A 20214-nucleotide genomic window follows, 5' to 3' on the forward strand; every position below is an offset into this window, starting at 1 on the left:
GTACGCTAGGACACTACAGGGGGTACTTGAGAGAGACGGTGTAGAAAATTACTAATAAAAGCATTAAAAATATGGGGTTTATTATCTTTATTCTTGGTTGAAAATGATAATCATATTAAAAAATTACCAGCAACTCACAAGACGACAACAAAGACACATGAGAGAACAATACACAAGATCACTACAAAATGCACAAAAACAACAGCGAAACATACAATCAGACATCAGAAACAACCAAACAACACCAAAAAACACACACACACACAGAGAATAAACACACAAAATAAGAGAAAAATATACTGAATAATGAAAAGAACAAACAACAAAATACACAAAATGACATCAAAAACACACAAAATGAGGATATACATGAACTTGGGCCAACATCAGGAGGGAGATGACCAGAAATGATACAAAACTATAGAAATAAATCTATTCAGGAGGCACTTAATACTGTTTAATTCCACTTATTTACAAAATGAGATGATTTAAAATGTGTATTATCACTTATTCATTCCATCCTTATGCTGTAAAGTGGTTTTTTTCACAGAATTCTGGGCAAAATGTGTTCGTACTTGAGCCAAAAATGTTTAATAATCACTGATCTACAGCAGCCCTTCGGTGCAATGCTACCTTAAGTATTTGTTCTCTCGGGGAAATGAAAATTCCACTCCTGCTGGTAAAGTATGTGGACCAGAGGAGTTTTGCACTATGATGTGTCTGAGCCTGTTCCTGATTACTCAAAGGAAAAAAACTGCTGCTGACAGCAATTCTTTTCTTCCACTCATTAAAAATGTATTAGACTCATATTTAGAAATTAATGAATGCTGACAATTTAAACCCTTCCTGTAAAATGCCACAAAGAACCACGAGAAGGAATTGAACTGAGAAGAGACATGGGCAACTGTGCAGCCCCCAAAGCAACTGCACACAATGACTCCAAAAACACACAAAATGACAAAAAAAATAAATACAAAAATAACATTTATGTAGATACTGACCCTAAAACGCACAAAACAGCAACAACAACCCACACAATGACTCAGAATAATCCACAAAACGGCAACAAAATCAACAAAATGTAATCACACACAAAATAACAACAAAAAAAACACAGATTGACTCCAAAATCACATAAAATTACCCAAAATAATTACAAAATTAACATTTATACACATGTTGACCCTGAAAAACTCAAAACAGTCGCAAAAACGCACATAACATCAACAAAAACACACAAAATGACTCCAAAAACACACAAAACAAGAACAAAAATACATACTAGGATTTCAAAAACACACAAAATCACCCAAAAAATTACATTTATACACATACTGACCCCAAAACAGACCAAATAATCAACAAAAATACAAAGAATTACTCCAAAGATACACAAAACAACAACAAAAGTTTGCAAAATGACTCCAAAAACAACAAAAAAGCTAAACAGTATAACTCTAGAGACAAAAAACTACAAAAATACACAGTTGACTCCAAAAACACACAAAACAAGAACAAAAATACATAGTAGGATTCCAAAAAATTACATTTTTACACATACTGACCCAAAAACAGTATTGACCCAAAGAATTACTCCAAAACAACCAAAATATGCAAAATGACTCCAAAAACAACATCAAAGATACACAGTATGACTCCAAAGACATAAAAAAAACAACAAAAATACAGTTTGACTCCAAAAACACACAAACTCTGTGTTTTTTTCTGTATTAATGCTCAGATTGGTCATTATTATAAATGCTGACATTTGTGGCTCCTGCTGTGATTAAAGTTCCCTTCTTTGTCCTAATGGTTGGCTTTATTATCGCTCGTCTAATCTTGTGTATTCATGCTTTGTGTGAGAAAGATGTTTGTGTAGAAAACAAACTGATGTGTCTAATGTTGATACTGTTGTACATTACAGAGTTGAAAACATCATATACAGTGAGTGAAACAGTGCACACGTTTGCACCAAGCTTCACAAGTTAGAACTCATCTCAGCATGTGCGGGTGTTTCTTATAGTGGGAGGGACATCATCATCATCATCATCATCATCATCATCATCATCATCTCACATTTCACTATATATAAAGTTTCCCCAGGCTGAGTTTGGGTTAGAAACGGAGAGAATTTCAGCGTTTTTCAGCTCTTTCTCTGCAGCCATGATGAGCTCATCACTGCTGACCTTACTGGGAGCTCTGCTCTGCTCCATGATGGTTTCATCTGATGTCCAACCACAGGCAGATTTCAATATCCAAGGGGTATGTTTTTAAATGCATATATAGACTGTATTATGTGCATTGCTTTGGTCATTTATGATAAATGGATCAAATAATGCACACATTTTAAAGGACATATCCTTTCGCTTTTTGCCGAATCTGTCCAAAAATGCTCAAATTTTAAGGTTTTTAAAGGGTAAATAGATTAAATATTTTATAATTACAATAGTGTTTTAATGTGAGACTTCAAAAAATTAATGCTAGGTCATTCTATTTCATTTCAACAAATGGTCCACACACTTTGGTCTCAAATAATTTAGATTTTTTATGTGTCAATTATCGTGCGTTCTTACTTTTCTTCCATTTTTAGCTTCCAATATCTCAGGAACTATTTTTTCACCAATGTATATATGTAACTAATCATTAGTGATGTGAACAGTCTATGTACATAGCTCTAAGCTGATTAAATTACAGGGAGCTGAGACATATGCTAAGTGGTTTACAGAAGGCCCAAACATGTTCCAGACCCAAACCCCGACACATTTTTTTCCACTTTTGAGGGTCTGACATGTCCACCAGATGAAATGTTTGTATATTCTGAGAGAGTAGGTGGAGCTGTATTACTATACCACATGTCAGTTTCCTATGTGATGTAGTCCATGAAATATTAGAAGCTGGAAATGGAAGAAAAATAACAAAGTGTGAAAATTGACGTGTATGGATGTCATTTAGGCCTCAGTGCCAGTTTCAGACTGTTGTTGTGTTGTGTTGCGTTGTGTTGTGTTGTGTTGTGTTGTGTTGTATGTACAGATGGCTGGTAAGTGGTACCTGATTGGTTTTGCCACCAATGGCGAGTGGTTCGTCAGCCGCAGGGACAGCATGAAGATGGGCACCAGTGTGTTCACCCCGACCTCTGATGGAGACGTGGACATATCGTACGCCAGCCTGAGGTAAATCTGTAAATTCACTTGTACTTAAGTACGTTTTAAAAGAAGTAAAGTAATACGTTACATTTCTACACCCAACTGTTACCGAGTAAATTATCTTTTTTTGTGATTATTTCTTTTATTTCCGTTTCGTAGTCGTGCCATTTCTGATCAGTTCCCAGCCACATTCTAAGGTTCGGGTTCAGCATTTTTTTATCATTTCAAATTGAATTCATTGGTGTTATTTTTTTGTTTTAAAAAGAATTGTACATTTCGACAAAGCCTTTTTTTTTATACACATGCCTTTGTGGAAAATAAATTAAGTTCCAATTGTGCTAGATTAGGTCTCTTCTTTTCTGTATGCAAGGGAACCGTGGCAAGATATATTGCCAAAAACCAAGTAACTTTTACTTTAATACTATTTAATTTAGCAACTTTTTACTTCTGTATGACTTGACTTCCTTATCTTTGTTTGCAGTTCAGACGGATCCTGTTGGAGAATGAACAACTTGGCCAAGAAAACAGACATTCCTGGAAAGTTCACATACACCAGTCAGCGTGAGTGAACACATCCTCACACACAGCAGGAAGAAACATTTCTCTATTATTGGAATTGGCAATTGAAAATTGTTCTAGAACTCCTCCTAGGCTATTAATGCAGCACTAATGACACATGTCATCTCATAGGATGTGTAGTCGACCTTTTTTGGAGCCAAAATGTTTAGGTCAAGGTTAAGATCACGTCAAATTTTCTATATCTCGACAAATATTTACCGTACCAGTTTGATGCTTACATTTATGAAAAGCTCACTCAAGTGGAGTATTTTATTTAGGCGGGTACCATTGAACAACATTTCTTTTCACACCTTGATATATATCTGTGACCTACCAGTAAAAGGATCGGTAGGGGTCAAAGTTCATGATATCACAAAGAAATAAAATACATACTTTTTCCACTATTACTTGGCCACAAATTGAGATCCAGTACACAAACTGGTACCATTGAACAACATTTCTTTTCACACCTTGATATATATCTGTGACCTACCAGTAAAAGGATCGGTAGGGGTCAAAGTTCATGATATCACAAAGAAATAAAATACATACTTTTTCCACTATTACTTGGCCACAAATTGAGATCCAGTACACAGACTGGTACCATTGAACAACATTTCCTTCCAATGTGTGACCTTGACCTTCACTCAAGGTCATATTTAAGGTGAAGGTCAGTCTTCTGTTTTTCCTGCATTATATAACTTGTCAACAAATCCAGATATAGGTTGTCATTCTAGGCAATTTTCAATTGTCAAATACGTGTTCGCCTTGTGAATACAGGTCCTGCCTAGTTTTTATTATTATTATTATAAATATTGTTATTGACCCTTTTCTTTTTGTTTCACCAGGCTCGGGGAGTTTCAACAACATGCACTTCGTTGATGTGAAATACGACGAGTACGCACTGACTCACACCATCAAAACTGAACAGAGCGAGAACACAGCTGTCAACAAACTATACGGTAATTACAGTACAGGGGCCACAAAAATGTAATTGTCTGATCAAAAGGCCACATTTTGTTTCTTTTTCTGTCATTTTTTGTGTTTTTGTTGTTATTTTGTCATTTTTTGTTATGTTTTTTTAACAGTTTTTTGTTGTCCTTTTGGGTGGTCTTATAGTCCTTCTGTGTACCGTATTTGCTGGTAATTTTGTTGCCTTATATGTTTTTTTGTTTTTCTTTTGACAATTTCTTTGGTCATTTTGGATGAGTTTTAGAGTCGTTTTGTGTGTTTTTTGGTATTTATGTATTTTTATTATTTTTGTCACACTGTATTTTTTCCCCTTTTTTGTGTATTTTGTCGTCCTATGTATTTTTCTTCTTTTATGTATTTTTCAGTAATTTTGGACGTCTTTATGAGTCGTTTTGTGTGTTTTTGTTCTTTTGTGTATTTCTCTGTTTATTTGTATGTTTTTTTTAAGTGTATTTCTGTTGTCCCATTGTGCAATATTTCTTCTTTTGTGTGTTTCTGTTCATTTGTATGTTTTTGTAGTTTTGTTGCATTTTTTTTCTTTTTGTGTATTTCTCATTTATTTGTATTTTTGTTGTCCCATTTTGAATTTTTTCTCCTCTTGTGTTTGTTTTTTGTTGTCCTTTTAAGTATTTGTGTTGTTCTTTTGTTTGTCTCTCTGTTAATTTGTATGTTTGTGTATTTTTGCAATGGTTTTGTGTATTATTCTGTCATTTTGCACATTTACTTTTGGGGGCCTCTAGTTGCCAATGTTTGTCTTGTTTTTTTTTTTTAACCAACCTTAAAGCACTGTGATGTTATTTTGAATGTTGATGTCGTGGCTTCATAGGACGTGGTGAGGATCTCAGTGAAAGCCTGAAGGAAAAGTTCAAAACCTTCTCCTTGGAGAGCGGCATCCTGCCTGAGAACATTGTTATTCTTCCTAGAAACAGTACGGCTACACATTGGGAAGTCCAACATCTGCAGATGAGGAATTTTAAACAATCTTTCCCTCTTTCTTTCTTCAGCCGAGTGCCCAGCTGTTTAAACTACAGGAACATCTGAAGATCTACTGTGAAAAACCCTGAGACGATTTCAGCGTTAAATCTATCCTCCAGCCTTTCTTTGTAAACACACACAATGCCAACGCGGATGCTCAAATAAAAGACAAAATGGTTTAAAATACTTTGTTTTATTATCTTTTTTAACAAATACGTTGAAGTACATCCATAACAACACAGCTGAGATTTCCTCGTCTTCAAGTGTTCACATCTACACGCTTTGTACAGATTTGTATACAAAACAATAATTTACGTCCAATAGAAGTCTAGTTACACATAACTATACAACAACTTGTAAGTGAAATAAATATAAAAACAAAAACAAAACAAAAAAATAGGTAAAAAGTCAAAGTACATGTACACCTGGAGTTGCATCTAAAAGAAAACGTACATTTTTCCATGTGACTGGTAAAAGTACATGATACTGTAAATATTCAGTCTCTGGTCTCAAACCAGCAGCAACAACACAGTAAAGTTCCCAATTGGATCATCATGTAAAAACCAATATTTGTGGTATACTGACAGTGCGCTTTGTCTGTTTTTTTTTTTTTTTTTTTTCTTTAAAGCAGATTTGTCATTTTACAGTTATTTAGAACAGTTTGTCTGCACAAATGTAGGATTTTTTTTTTTATAAAAATCTGCTTCTTTGAAATTGATAGTGAATTGCTCCCTGGGTAGAGTATCGTTACTGGTAGCATCCCTGGCTTTGGGACCATGTTAATACAAATATACAACACACACACACACAGACAAACATAAAGCTTGTCCGACAGCATTTTGTCGTCTCTCACACAGACATTTCCTAAACCAAGTGTTACAGGGAACACGTCGCTAATTCAAACTGTAGTCTTACATACGTTTGGATGAACGGAAGGATCAAGTAACGTTTGGTTTTAAGATGATTTAATAGGATCGTGGTGTAGGGCTGGGCAATATATCGAGATTTCTATTTTGGTGATATAGAAAATTACAATTTCGCCTATATTGATATATATATATATGTGTTGTTTAAAACAGCATATTAAGAAATTAATGAATACAGCACGTTCTCCATAACTAAAGTTGAATTAGTTTTCTTCTTTTGCACAAATGCTTGTTTGTATAATCAATCCAGGGGTTTGTGTATTTTTGTTTCATTTTGTGTATTTCGGTTTGTCTTTTTGCGTCATTGTGTGTACTTCTGTTGTCTTTTTGTGCCATTTTGTATATTTTTGTCATTTTGTGTTGTCATATTGTGTATTTTGTTACCATTTTGTGTATTTCTGTTGTCATTTTGTGTATTTTTGTGTTGTCATATTGTTTTTTTGTTCTATTTTGTTGTCCTATTACGTATTTGTGAGGTTATTTTGTGTGTTTTTGTAGTATTTTTTGCTGTCATTTGTTTTTTTTACCAAAGTTAAAGCACCGTCATGTTATTTTCAGCCTGTGTGGCATTTGGCATCAGTAAACTTTAACCCTAAATTGTCTTCCTGGTCAGACTTTATTTGAATTAAAATGATCGAGATTTGTATCCTATAAAAAAAAATATCAAGGTGTGAATTTTGGTCCATATGGCCCAGCCCTAGTGTGGTGATGATTGGGGGAGTTTATTGCTACCTGTGAAATGAAGGCGATGTGTATCTACAGAGGGAGATCTGCACAATCTGCCATGCACACTGTCACCGGAGGGGGGACGTGGGGGGGGGGACATGCAGTTCAAAGTGCAAGTCAACGGAGGGGCTCGGCTGCTAACTGACGGAGCTGTTGTTATGTACATGTGTTTACAGACAAACATTAGAGGGAGAAAACCAGGGAATGGTCTAAGTGTTTTGGGGGGGGGCTGCAGTGGTTAGATTCAGGGTGTAATGAATGCTTTAACTATGGAAGCAGATTAGGGTCAATTTTGATAAGAGGAAATCATTTGAGCAAATCAAGAATAAAGTCGAAACGTCGAGATTAAAGTCGAAATTTTGAGAATAAAGTAGAAATAAAATGTTGTGATTAAAGTAAAAAATGAACTCAAAATACAATGTCGTGATAAAAGTCAAAGGTTTGTTATTAAAGTCAAATCTACGGAAGCTGACTAGGATAGAGCTGCACAATTAATCCCATTTTAATCGTGATCACGATTAAATTAACCTGACTGTCGGTAATATTTACATTTGAAATGTGTGCTGTGCTACAAATCTAATCAGACACTTAATTAACCATTAGTCAGCAGCAGCTTTGAGTCATTTGGTGGATTAATGAGCTGTAATTGTCTCCAATGAGTTGCATTTCATGAAAGCACTCTGTAATAGTTTCTTTCTTCAGTTAACCCTTGGTACAATTTAAATTCTTAGGTTGATTTCTTTTTTTTGTTGGTATAATTTGTATTTAAAATTTCATTTTGCACTGTAAACTCTTCATATATTGTTTTGTTTTTAAAGTAGTGCAAAAGAAATACAGATTTTTCCCTAACATGATAAATAATTGAGATTACAATGTTCATCATAAAATAATCGTGATTATCATTTTAGCCATAATCGTGCAGCCCTAACACAGAGGTTCCAAACCTTTTTTGGATCGTGACCCTGAAGACATTTTTTTCTTTCTATAAATAGTTTTTAATCATGTTTGTTGTATTGTGTTACAGTTACAGAGAAGCCAGGATTAGTGACAAATTGTGCAAGCTCAGATATTTTTGTACTGTATTTTACTGGAACTAGATTTTTATTTGATAAAGTGAAAGTATAGAATACAGTTAATAAAGTGTGGTTTTAATTTCAAAAAGGATAATGTTAAAACATTACCAAAACTTATTTTTAATCAGTATATATTTTTTACATCAATTATTAGACATTTCAAGTGACCCCATTTAAACTCCAGGCGACCCCCACATGAGATCCCGACCCAAAGTTGAAAAACACTGGTTAAACGCATTCATCGATGCACGGCCACGATCTGCTGTTTGTTGTTATGTGGTGAATTGGCCCTCGTCATCTTCCGTAGATTTCACTTTATTAGCAAACCTTCGACTTTGAAAAAAGTCTACTTATCCCCACCCTGACTCCCTCTCCCCTGTTCCCTTCCCCCTCACCCAGCTGTAACAGTTTTCTCTTTTAATATTCTCCCTTTGATAAAGTGTTTCTTATCCTACCTTAGGGAGGGCTGGTGATGGTCACAATTATTGCAATGAAATAAATGTATTTATTTCATTGCAATAAAACATGCATTGCTGTGGTGAGAAGATTGCACTACGTACAGTGTTGACCTTCGACACCATGTGCAGACAAGGGTTTAAAAAAAAAAAAAAAAAAAAGCAAACCTTCGACTTTTATCACCATATTCTATTTTTACTTCCTTTTTTGAATTTTGACTTTAATCTCAATATTATATTTCAAAATGTATATTTTATTCTCCACATTTTGACATAATTCTTGATTTTTTTTTTACATTACATGTTGATGTAATGTGTTTGTTGCTGATTTTAAATGTTTTTACTGATGATTTTAAATGTTTTTGCAGCTGAATTTTATCTTACTGTTTTTTGAATCTGTTGAATGTTTTCTGTTGCACTTTTTCATTATGTAAATCACATTGAGTTGCCTTGTGTGTGAAATGCGCTATACAAATACATTTGCCTTGATTTACTCAAAATTTATTTCTCCATCTAAATTGGCCCTTATCCTCTTCTGTATTTAACATTGTTCTAAGCTTGTGGCACGATATCCGGCTCAGTCAGAGTCACGTAATCGTCTACGCCGTCTCCTTGTGGTGGCGCATGATGTGCTGGTTCTTCTCCGAGGGCCGGCGGAAGCCCTTAGAGCAGATCTCGCAGCGGTGGGGGTAGTCTTTAGTGTGGATGGAGATCACGTGTCGCTTAAAACCTGACGCGTCCCCTGTGCTGTAGTCGCAGTACTGACACTGGTAGATTCTCCTCTCCTTCTGCCCTTTGCCAATCACTACAGTCACGCTGCTGGCTAAGCTAGCCGCGCTCACTCTAGCCGGCGTGGCGCCGCCGCCACCCGAGCCTCCCGAGCTTCCCGAGCTTCCTGACCCTCCTGACCCGCTCGGGGTGGACTTTTTAGGCGTCGGGGCGGGGGGTGGACTCTCTGTCCTCTTAGGCTCACTGCGTTCAGGTGAGGCCTGCGGCTCCTTGGTGTGCACAGACAGGATATGGCGACTGAGAACAAAGGGGTCCGCGTTCTTAAAGTTGCAGTGGCGGCACTGGTGGGACTTCTTGGAGCGGTGAGACGTGGAGTGCTTCTTGAGTTCAGACGGCCGGTGGAAGCCCTTCCCGCACACGGCGCACTTGTGTGGGTAGTCCTTGGTGTGAACGGAAATGATATGGCGCTTCAGGTCACTGGAGTTGGAACTTTTATGGTCACAGTGGGCACAAGGGTGGGTCTTGTTCTCCTCGTGTGTGAGTCCGTGCTGCATTAGCTCCTCCTCCTCAGCAAAAGTCTGGAAACAGCGCTCACACTTGTATGGCATTTCTTTGCTATGCTTAGTCTTGATGTGAGTTTTAAGATTGGACGAGTCTGCAGACTTGTAGTCACAGAAGAGACAGGAGTACGGCTTCTCGCCGGTGTGTGTACGCATGTGTTTCTTCAACTCAGAAGGATGTCGGAATCCCTTTCCGCACTCTACGCAAATGTGCGGGAAGCTTTTACTGTGGACAGCGAGCAGATGCCGATTGAGCAGCCCCTGCTCAGCGGTTTCATAGTCACAGAACTTGCATTTATGCATCTTGGTGGGCACTGGGAGCGGCTGGCTCTTGGGCTCACGGTGATGGTGCTGCAGTCTGTGGGAGAACAGCGCCGCCTGCTGGTGGAACTCCTTACCGCACATTTCACACTCGAAAGGAGCCTTGCTGCTCAGCGCGTGCACCTCCATGTGGTTGTGCAGGCTGGCTTTCTTGTTGGTGGTGAAGTCACAGTCTGTGCATTGGTACTTTTTCCGAGTCAGGACATCTTGGTGGTGATTCTTCGTGTGGCGCTTCAAGAAGCCCCGGGATTTGAACTTCTTACCGCAGAGCATGCAGGGGTAGACGGTGAGCGGCTGACCATACGGGCCGATGATGATGGCTGCAGGAAAGATAGAAACGTCTCATTTAGTGTCAAACTGCATCAAGGAGAAATTTAGACCAGGGGTGTTAAACTAATTTTAGTTCAGGGGCCAAAAACAGACCCGTTTGATCTCAAGTGGGCCACCCATTTTAGGCAGGAGAAAGAGCAATTTCAACATGAACCTCTTAAGCCCCAGACACTTTTCGCCACAAATCACATAACCATAACAAATAACGTTTTTCTTAGTTTTTACATGACCTACATGGCTAATTTTTTTTTCAGACTGAAGTAGGACCCTAAGTTGTTACAGATGATGTGAAATATTGGAGAAGTATGATACTGAGTGACAATAAATCATGTTTTAAATACAGAAATCTATAGTCCGCCCCAAAAAAAACCTAAAGATTTACATAAATATAAAGTAAATTCTCATTATCGAAGGCTGTAAAAGCAGGAACAATTGAACTAATGTATCAATCACCTACAATCAACTATAGCAAGTTTGAGATAATAAAAAACATTAGGCCAAAGATACACGTTTTTGTACAAAATTTGTTATTTTTTCCATTATGTTTAGATTAAAAATGGACTGTAATAATGTGATACACACATTACTGAATTATTTTGTAATTTCCACAATGATACATGTTTTTCTGTCATTTTTACTTTCTCTTTGCTGGCCAAATTAGATGCTTTAGAGGGCCGGATTTGGCTCCCGGGCCTTGAGTTTGACACGTGATTTAAACAATGAAAGTTGATGAAAAAGTTAAAAAATCTTCCACTGTTTTTACAAGTATTGTCAAAGTGCCTGTGAGCTGCCTCCCTATCTCCTGCTAAGCAGGGGGAGGGGCCAGGTGGAAGCCCCTCCCACTTGTGAGTCTGCACACCTGATTCTTTTAATGACACTAACCTATCACTGTGGGTGGATTGGGACAATGGCAGGGCATGCTTAGCAGCTACAGAGGAAATAGTTTGTTCCCCTAAATTGGGACTGAACTGTTATGTGAAAGACTTTTTACACGTTTGGATGAACAACTCATGGTAAGACCTCGAAATATAGCCACGGGCTTCATATAAACTTCTGTTGCTTGGAAAATTAATTCAAAAGTAATCGGGAAACTTGGACTTCAACATTGTTGAATTTGAATCAATTTCTTGTTCATTTATTTGCAAACTTTGGCAAATTGTTTAAATTATTTAAAGATTTATTAAGCTTATTTCATGTCCCATGTTGACTGTGTATAATTAAAATTAGATTTGGTTAATGTGAAATATAAATAAGTAGGGATGGAACGATTCACTCAACTCCCGATACGATCCGATTCACGATACTGGGTTCACGATACGATTCTCTCACGATTTATTTTACAAAATGTGACTGTAGACAAATGTTTTTTTTGGGAAAAAAACTAGAAAATACTGTACTGTTTTCCTTTTATTTTTCATTGTCAAAAGAATTCCTTGATAAACAATTCAAAACAATGCAATTTAACTAAAAATAAATCTTGAATGAAATAAATAAAGGAATAATACAAATGAAAATGAAGCCTATTAATTTAAATTCTGGTTCCATAATAAACAATGCAAAACTGCATAATAGTTATTTTTCTTTTTAAAAGTGCAACTGAAAATGTATTTTGTGCCTTAACAATTGGACTTTAAAAAAAAAAAACAGTCTGCACTGTATTTACATCAGATATTTGTTTGGACCAGCAGAGGGCGCTGGTACCCCAGTGGTTGGTTGAAATGCAGATATTATTGCAGTGAAGAAGAGGTGCTATGCTAGCAGACAGAGCTAATAGAAAAACGTGACTTTTACAGATATTCACGTAATATTACAGATATTCTTTCAGTGCTAAAGGGGTAAGGAATCATTTGTGAACATGTTTAAGAGTAGAAAGCGGCTAGAAAAAAGTAGTAGCAGAGTCCGCTCGCCACCTACACTTTTGGACGAGAAGTGAAAAAAGTACTGCGAATCAATTTTTAGAGTATTAATGTGAATCGTGATACCTATGAATCGATTTTTAACTGCCTTGTGATTAATCGTTACATCCCTACTTTATACAGTGTGACGCAAAAACCCTTCTATCCTCTGTGTCTCTTCAACAGTCCGTGATTACTCTTCTAATAAGTACATTTCAAAGATTTTAGCCCAAATTTATGAAAAAAAGACAATGGGGGATCCCTCTAAATCTTATCTTACTTCTGATGAAAACTATATTGCTCCAAGTATTGGGTGATATTGCTAAACAAGTCAAGTTGGGTCTTAGAACCAACCAGGGCCTGCAGACGTTTACATTGACACCAAAGACAGTTGATTATTCTTTCAACAAAAAATGTTTTCAGTTTTAAATTAGCAGTTAAAATAAATGTTTTAATTACTAAGAAACTGGGATTCAGAGGAATTCTCAACAAGTGCACTTAAAGTCACACAGCACTGTATTATCGCTTCAATTGCAGAACAAAGTACAAATTTAAGTAGCGCTAGATGTAGTTTTGTAGATTTTTTCTTTGATGCATCTTTGTATTATTCCAGCAGTGACTTGTTATTTTATTGAGGCTGTTCATACCCGTCTGAACTTGTCGTGGCTCTGACCGCCTCCTGTTTTTGCTGCGCTGTCTATTGAGCGCGTCGACGCCGTCGGACTCATCGATGTGCAGCAGCGCGCTGGCGGCACCGTTTCGGTTCTCGCAGCTCTCGTCCTCTCCCCCTGTGAGAGAGAAGTGACTTTGGTTTGTACAAACACATGATAGGAATGATCTATGATGCAAATAAAGCTAAAGCCAAAACACAAAGACACCTGTAGATTAAACAAACAGCAGCGAGGACTCACCGTGGTTTCCTTGGATGTGATGAGAATCCCCGACTGACATGTAAACCATTTTCTCTCTGAGCGTGTGCCCTGACGTCTCAGTCAATGCTAAACTCTCTGCGTCTCCGTCACTGATGTCCACAGCGTCTCCTGCAGTAAATAAAGGATGTTTCACTTTAGTATTTTTGGCTGAAGTTCCACTAAATCTACGGCTGTGTTGCAAATGTCATAGTAACGTACTACTCACTGACATCAAAATGAGTATGTAGTACATTCACATTAGATAGTATGACAAGAACGCCAAAATTACTGAAACGCTGAACAGCTGTTTTCACTGTGCATTATTTCTTTATTTAATTTTTTTATTTCATATTGGCCTTACATTTATATATTCTATACATATAGTATTTTTTATTTTTATTGCCTATATCTTTTGCACTATTTTTTAATGCTGTCTTGTGTCTTGGACTGTTAATGAGAGCTGCTATTTTAAAAAAGATCTCATGCTTTTCTTGTACAATGACAAATGAAGGGATTCTGAACATTGAATACGTGAGAAATACCCAGATGTATACTATATGGGGACATTTTTTAAGTATATACGATGGGCACACTACTCATCCTCAACCATCCCATGATGCACTGTGAGCAGAATGTAAAATGGTCCTGGGACCGGCTTCAAGCTAAAAAATCAAACATCCCCTTTTCAAAATAAAAGCATCTCTTCTTGTCTTATATTAGTTTTTTTTTTTAACTCTTTTGTAAATAAGGCTCTTGTTTTGAAGTTAACCAGAAGTTTTGTCAGTAGCACACTGGAAGATCTCCGAAATGTAGGAATAAATGTGTTTCCGTGAGTTTTATGGATCAAATGAGCCCATGTTGATATTCTATTTGGTCATTTTCTCACTTCAATGTTTTCAGAACTTTCAAAGGTGGAGAATCAACAGAGATATTTAGCCTCAGTGTGATTCAGGTTTTTGTCGTCGTAGGTTCCAAATGCATCTTGGGAAACTTGGAAGTATACTTCAGTGGGAACGCTCATCATCCTAATCATACTTATAATATATAGCAGACAGTATATACTCATTGAGTTTGTAGTGTGTAGTACGGAGTGTGACATTTCAAACATAGCCTACATATTAAGTTTCACTGCAGCTCACCCATGTCGTCTTCTCCAGAATCAGCCTTGAAGATGTACACCTTTATCACCTCCTGTCCATCCTCATCCTTCTCCACCTCCTGATCCTCCACGGCTCCCTCCACCGTCACCTCCGTTCCATCCTCAGACACCATTTTACCAGCTTCGTCCACTGGAGAAAAAACACACACACACACAACAGTTCGTTTAAGTTATTTTGTGACAAGAGTTGGAGTCAGTTACGATACATGAATTCCTATAATCTTATATAAAGCCATCAACTTACTCAGAAATGTCAGCTATTGAGGTCGTCTTACAACAGCAGCAAATTTGTAACACGTGAAAAATTCTGGTAAATTTCAACTGGTGCATAAGCTCGGAAAGTTTAGGAATATTCAAACATATAAACATTGGAAATTAGGAGTAATAACTGATGCTGATCCTAAAATATATTTAATATCCCTATTGCGCACCAACCTTTCATTTTGAAAATTTCCCTTGAATTTTCATGGAGTTTCCAACTTTATAAATTGACGGAATTTAGCAACCCTAGTTGAAATTTTTTGTTTTTTAATTGTTTTATGTTGCATAGATAATATTAATGTTTGGATATGACAGTTATTTAAATGACTCCCAAATTCCAGTTAATTCCAAGAAATAATTCTCAATGAGAAGATTATATTTTCCCGAGCTTAAGTTTACTGGACGTTTTCTGCCCCTATTCACGTCTGTTTATTTTCTGAATGCAGAGAAAATTCTAAAGCCAACGATTGTGAAGGATTTTTCGTTTACTCACAGGATATCATTAGATAATCTCCGCAGCCATCTTGGTCCTCGTCCTGTGGCTCGGAGTCGAGCCCGTCTTCAGGGATGTCTCCCATAGCAACGCCTTCTTCCTCGCCATCCAGGGCCATCACGCAGGTTTCTACAGCGACATCTTCATCTTCTTCGCAGTGCACGTACTCGGAAACCACGTCCTCCACAGCATCCTGGATGACTAGCTCGTCTGGGGCAAACCTGTGAACCGCCATGCCTTCCCCCTCGCCTTCTGACACCAACACAGTTTCCTGAAGCTCCACAACAAACTCCTGCCCTCCGGCACCACCCTCATCTGAAAGAAGCAGGAATACCAGTTAACCACATAACAAAGCCTTCACTAAAATCATGCAATCAGAATTACACATTGCCTATAAACTTGTTATATCTAAGCAAGAAATCCTGCTTCTTTAAAATACCCCCCATTACAAGAATAAGACAAAAAAATCATCTTAATTATTCAGGCTAAAGCTGCAGTATGTAGAATCCTCTCTCTGCTCTGTTTAGAAACCGAAACTGAAACTTAGCCTCCCAGTATATTTTATACCTTACCAGTATATTGTGTGAACGCTCTTCGCGACTTTTTTCTCAATAGAGACAAAAGTGACAAATGTATGGACTTTATCTTGTGTTATTGGAGATTTTTCTGGTATTTTAGAGACATTAGCTGGGATGCAAAATAAAAGCGATATTTCTAAATGTGAACAAAGTATAATATAACTGTGCTTTGAATGTGTTTCCATTGAACATTGTTTTGGGCAGGCACCTCGAAACTCCCGTATAATCTCATCCCGCAAGACTTCGCTGCAGGAGACAGACGCTCAGAACCTACTTATAACACTCAGTTCACTTTATTAGCCATTTGCAGTATGAAAACCACATTGGAAAAGAATGTTCAAACACTCTATTCCTTTGTTGTTTCTCTTCTAATATGGCAGTAATCATTTTAAAGTATAATGCTTTGAAATATCTCTGCCTCCTCTTCTGTTTACACGTACCGTGCCATGTTTTCTCTGACAAAAGTGGTCATGTGCCCAGGTACAGTATGTCACATTCTGTGACGTGCATTTGCAGAAATTATTTCCATAGCGCTTTTGCGAAACATTTCAATATCGAGAAGTCTGAAGTGTAAAAACTTTTTAGAGATTTGAGTGTTTTTTTTTTTTTTTTTTTTTTTTTTAAATTCAGGTGTTCCCATTAGCAGTTTTTATTGCAATATTTAGATTTTGCGCATTTCCAAGGGTAACTGAAACATGGCTACTGACACCCGTGTGTGGGGCGGACCCTTGGCAGTCACGGATGTCCACGAGGACGCAGTCCATTCCTCCTCAGTGTTTGCGACTTCCTGCTTGATTGGCCGTGTAACTGTTGTATCTAACGCTGTTATGGAGACTTCTGCTTGGAGGTCCGTCATTACACTTTTACTGCCGATGGTACGTGAACGCGCCTAACTTCAGTCAAGCAGCCAATAGTAACTCCCAAAACAGCTCATGGAGCACACGTGTTTGTAGAAAAATCTCTGATTGGCTGACATCCAGCAACATGCTTCTGGATTTCTAAACTTCATTTACAGAACCAGGAGAAGGAGAACAGATTCACTGTCCACTCAGAACACTTTGGATTACAACATGCTCAGAGATTATTATGGATTTTTGACCAAATTATGCCAAAAAAAAAACAAACTTACATACTGCAGCTTTAATGGCAACATTAATAAAATAATTACCCGATCCGTGTAGTATTATTTTAGGCTCTCCAGAATGAATTGAAAGCCGGCTGACATCCTCATCCATTGTCCTCGCACTGCATTTGTTACTGTAGAGCTGAAAACAAATAATGAAACATTTAGATAGCTGCAGAAAAAAATTTAAATAAAACAGTTTAAATAAAACAGTCACTTTGAACAGTATGCCATTACATTCTAATACATCAGGTTAATCAGATGGCGTGAAATCATATGCAAGATTCAGATTTAGCAAATAAACTGCACAAAAGCAGGACAGGTTTAGTGTTACAAGACTGATACATTTACAATAATATGACTGTCAAAGATTTATGAAATAAAAGCACTTAAAACCTTGGGAATATCACAAAAACTGTAATGTACACTAAAAGTTTTGACTCAGACGATTGATAAAATCATAACTACCCTTAATAGTAACAGTATTTACTACTTTACAGTATATATAATGTTGCAGCAGGATTATTTGTATAGAAATTACAAAATGAACTAATAAAATATAAAATAAAAATGAGAAAAGATAGTTTGTCTTGTCAATTACATCATTATAAAGAATGTTGGTCATTTTCTAACTGCGTTCATGATGGTATCTTCCATACCTGAGAATGAAAAATGAAAAATTTACATTAAAATTGACTGAGAAAAAGCCTTCGGGACAAAGAATATCATAACAGCCCTAACTTTTTCTATATCTGACGTTAAAAAGGTATTCTTTTCTATTATTTTAATTATGTTTATTTGTGGAATACTTCAGATTAAAATTAGGTATAAAATGTAAATTATTTCCAAGAAGATACAAATTGTATTTGTCCAACAATATCAAACATATTGTTGGACAAAATTACTATAAAGATAATATTGAACATCTCTATTTTTAATTGTCTTATTCAAGGAAATATATATGCTTTGCAATTGTTTTTGGCCAGATTTTTTGTGATTGATTTGTTGTGCTTGCAAACAAACAAACAAAAAAAAAACTGAAAGCAAGCTCAGACGTTAATTGTACAATAAATATCAAAATATGTCTGTGTAAAGGTAATAATTTCCTCACATACAGTTACATTGACATGTCTATGTTTCTGTATATATTTCAATTGGCACTAGTCTGCATCCAGGGTGCCATTAAGCATCCCTTGAATGCACCACCCCCACCCCCAGGTGGGTGAGATGTGCGTGTAGGAGATAGATGTGCAAAAATACACCTAAAGGACAAAAATCCATTGTATCCACTAATCTGATAGAAAGCGACAAGCTAAAAAATGAATAAATAAATAAATAAAAGCAAAAGAAGCAACTCATCACCTGCAACGTTAGCTAGCAACGAGATCCACATTCAAAGACAGGTGTACTGGATCAACTGGTATACGTGAACACTGGTCACCGTCACCCTTAATGTAGCTTATAGCCTACTTAATGTTGTTTTTTATCATAACCATTTAAATTTTCAATAAAAACAGGAGGGAAAGTGTAAAATGTATTCACTAAATTGTATATTATTGTGCTTAAAAATATGCAATTCAACCAACGCAATATAAACATTACCTTATATTGTTAATAATCTCACACAATTCATATTCTGTAGACAGTATAAGAATTGCTGTTGTGTGCGTTTGTCAGTGTAAGATAATAACAACAGGGAGACAACAATGCAACATCTGCGGTAACCAGCGGCAACCGACGACGCAGCGACAAGTCAGTCACCAGTTACCATGAAAGCCGATAGATCCATAACACTCACTGTCGGGACGCTAGCTAAACAAAAACCTGCCTGCTTCAACGAACGTGTGGCCAAAACATAAATAAAACAAACCATGGACGTGTGGTTATTACACGTGTACAGATGTGTTGTGTAGATTAGTGACCTAAACACACACACAGGCAGACACACAAACACACATCGTTTCAACATCCTATTCTCGTTCTAGCATCCGCCATTTTGTTAGCTTTGTGTGAGGACATTAGCCGATGTCAACCTTTATTAAAAACACAAAGCGATTGAAAAAAAAAATTATGATGTTGAGCAAATGTAAAAAGACAGGTTTTTTTCCGTATACATAAACACGTAAAACATGGAGTAATACTTCATCAACAAAGGTAATTTGAGCTAACGGAAGCTAACCGGAGAGGCCTGTGCTACCAGAGACGGCCTCCATTGCGGCCCGGGCCTGAGAAGAAAAGGCCCAGCCCTCTGCGGCCTCTCGGGAAAAAAAATAAAGAAATATATCGACACACATGCATGCATGCACACACAAAAGGCACCGACACCGACATGTGTACGTTTTACAAACAAGCGTTCCATGCGTAGAAAAACTGGCGTACCAGATTTGGGCTGCTGGCCTCGGTCCGCTCCTCGGATCCCCCAGGCCGCCTGGTTCCCCCAGACTCGGGCAGGATTCAGCCGGGAATTTAGCGTTATTTGGGCGGGCCGGAGAGGACCAGAGAAGGAGGGGTCACAGCAGCACTGTATTAAGTGTAAGCAGGACGGGGTGGTCTGGCAGCCAGGGTCTCCGCCGTGCCGATCTGTCCGCTCCAGAGCAGCCAGCAGCGCGACACGTCACAGCCGCAGCGCGGCAGGAAAATGCGGAAGGGTTGTGGAAAGGAGCCCGACGGGCACCGAGCAGGCCATGATGCGGAGACTGTCGTTGCTCGCCCGGGTTACACTCACAGCCTTTACCGCCGTTACCTTCGTCCCCAGTGTCAGTGTCCCGGGTCAGCTGCAGGGACACTTAACGTGAAAGAACAGAACATTTTAATTCAACCATGGCCTCCGGGTTAATAGTGTGGAAAATAGAGATAAAAAACAAGTAACACAGTGGTGTTTAACATCTGGAAAGAACTGATCTGTTTCCTAAACCGGGGTACGTGTACCTTTAGGGCTACAGAAGCACATTGCAGGGGGCACTCGGAACAATTAATTTAAAAATAATTGGGAAATGTTCCTCGTTCCTTTTTAGGCTATTTTTGGG

General features: G+C 37.6%; 2 protein-coding genes across 2 annotated transcripts; one reads left to right on the plus strand and one right to left on the minus strand.

Moving 5' to 3' along the window:
* Positions 1 to 2101: 2101 nt before the first annotated feature.
* On the plus strand, positions 2102 to 5834 carry LOC114476229 (lipocalin). The gene is made up of 6 exons (XM_028467603.1): positions 2102 to 2262; positions 3031 to 3170; positions 3625 to 3704; positions 4550 to 4663; positions 5500 to 5601; positions 5678 to 5834. The coding sequence occupies exons 1-6, from the start codon at positions 2164 to 2166 to the stop codon at positions 5695 to 5697; spliced, it is 555 nt and encodes a 184-aa protein (XP_028323404.1). The 5' UTR covers positions 2102 to 2163; the 3' UTR covers positions 5698 to 5834.
* A 3351-nt stretch (positions 5835 to 9185) lies between these two features.
* On the minus strand, positions 9186 to 19826 carry LOC114476105 (zinc finger X-chromosomal protein). The gene is made up of 7 exons (XM_028467384.1): positions 19568 to 19826; positions 17234 to 17330; positions 15488 to 15802; positions 14714 to 14863; positions 13575 to 13703; positions 13311 to 13451; positions 9186 to 10758 (listed from the first exon to the last, which is right to left on the minus strand). Exons 2-7 carry the CDS (start codon positions 17298 to 17300, stop codon positions 9428 to 9430), a joined length of 2133 nt encoding a protein of 710 aa, XP_028323185.1. The 5' UTR covers positions 17301 to 17330; positions 19568 to 19826; the 3' UTR covers positions 9186 to 9427.
* Between the last annotated feature and the right edge of the window lie 388 nt (positions 19827 to 20214).

This window comes from Gouania willdenowi, chromosome 14, assembly GCF_900634775.1.
Source record: "Gouania willdenowi chromosome 14, fGouWil2.1, whole genome shotgun sequence".
NCBI classification, from domain to species: Eukaryota; Metazoa; Chordata; class Actinopteri; order Blenniiformes; family Gobiesocidae; genus Gouania; species Gouania willdenowi.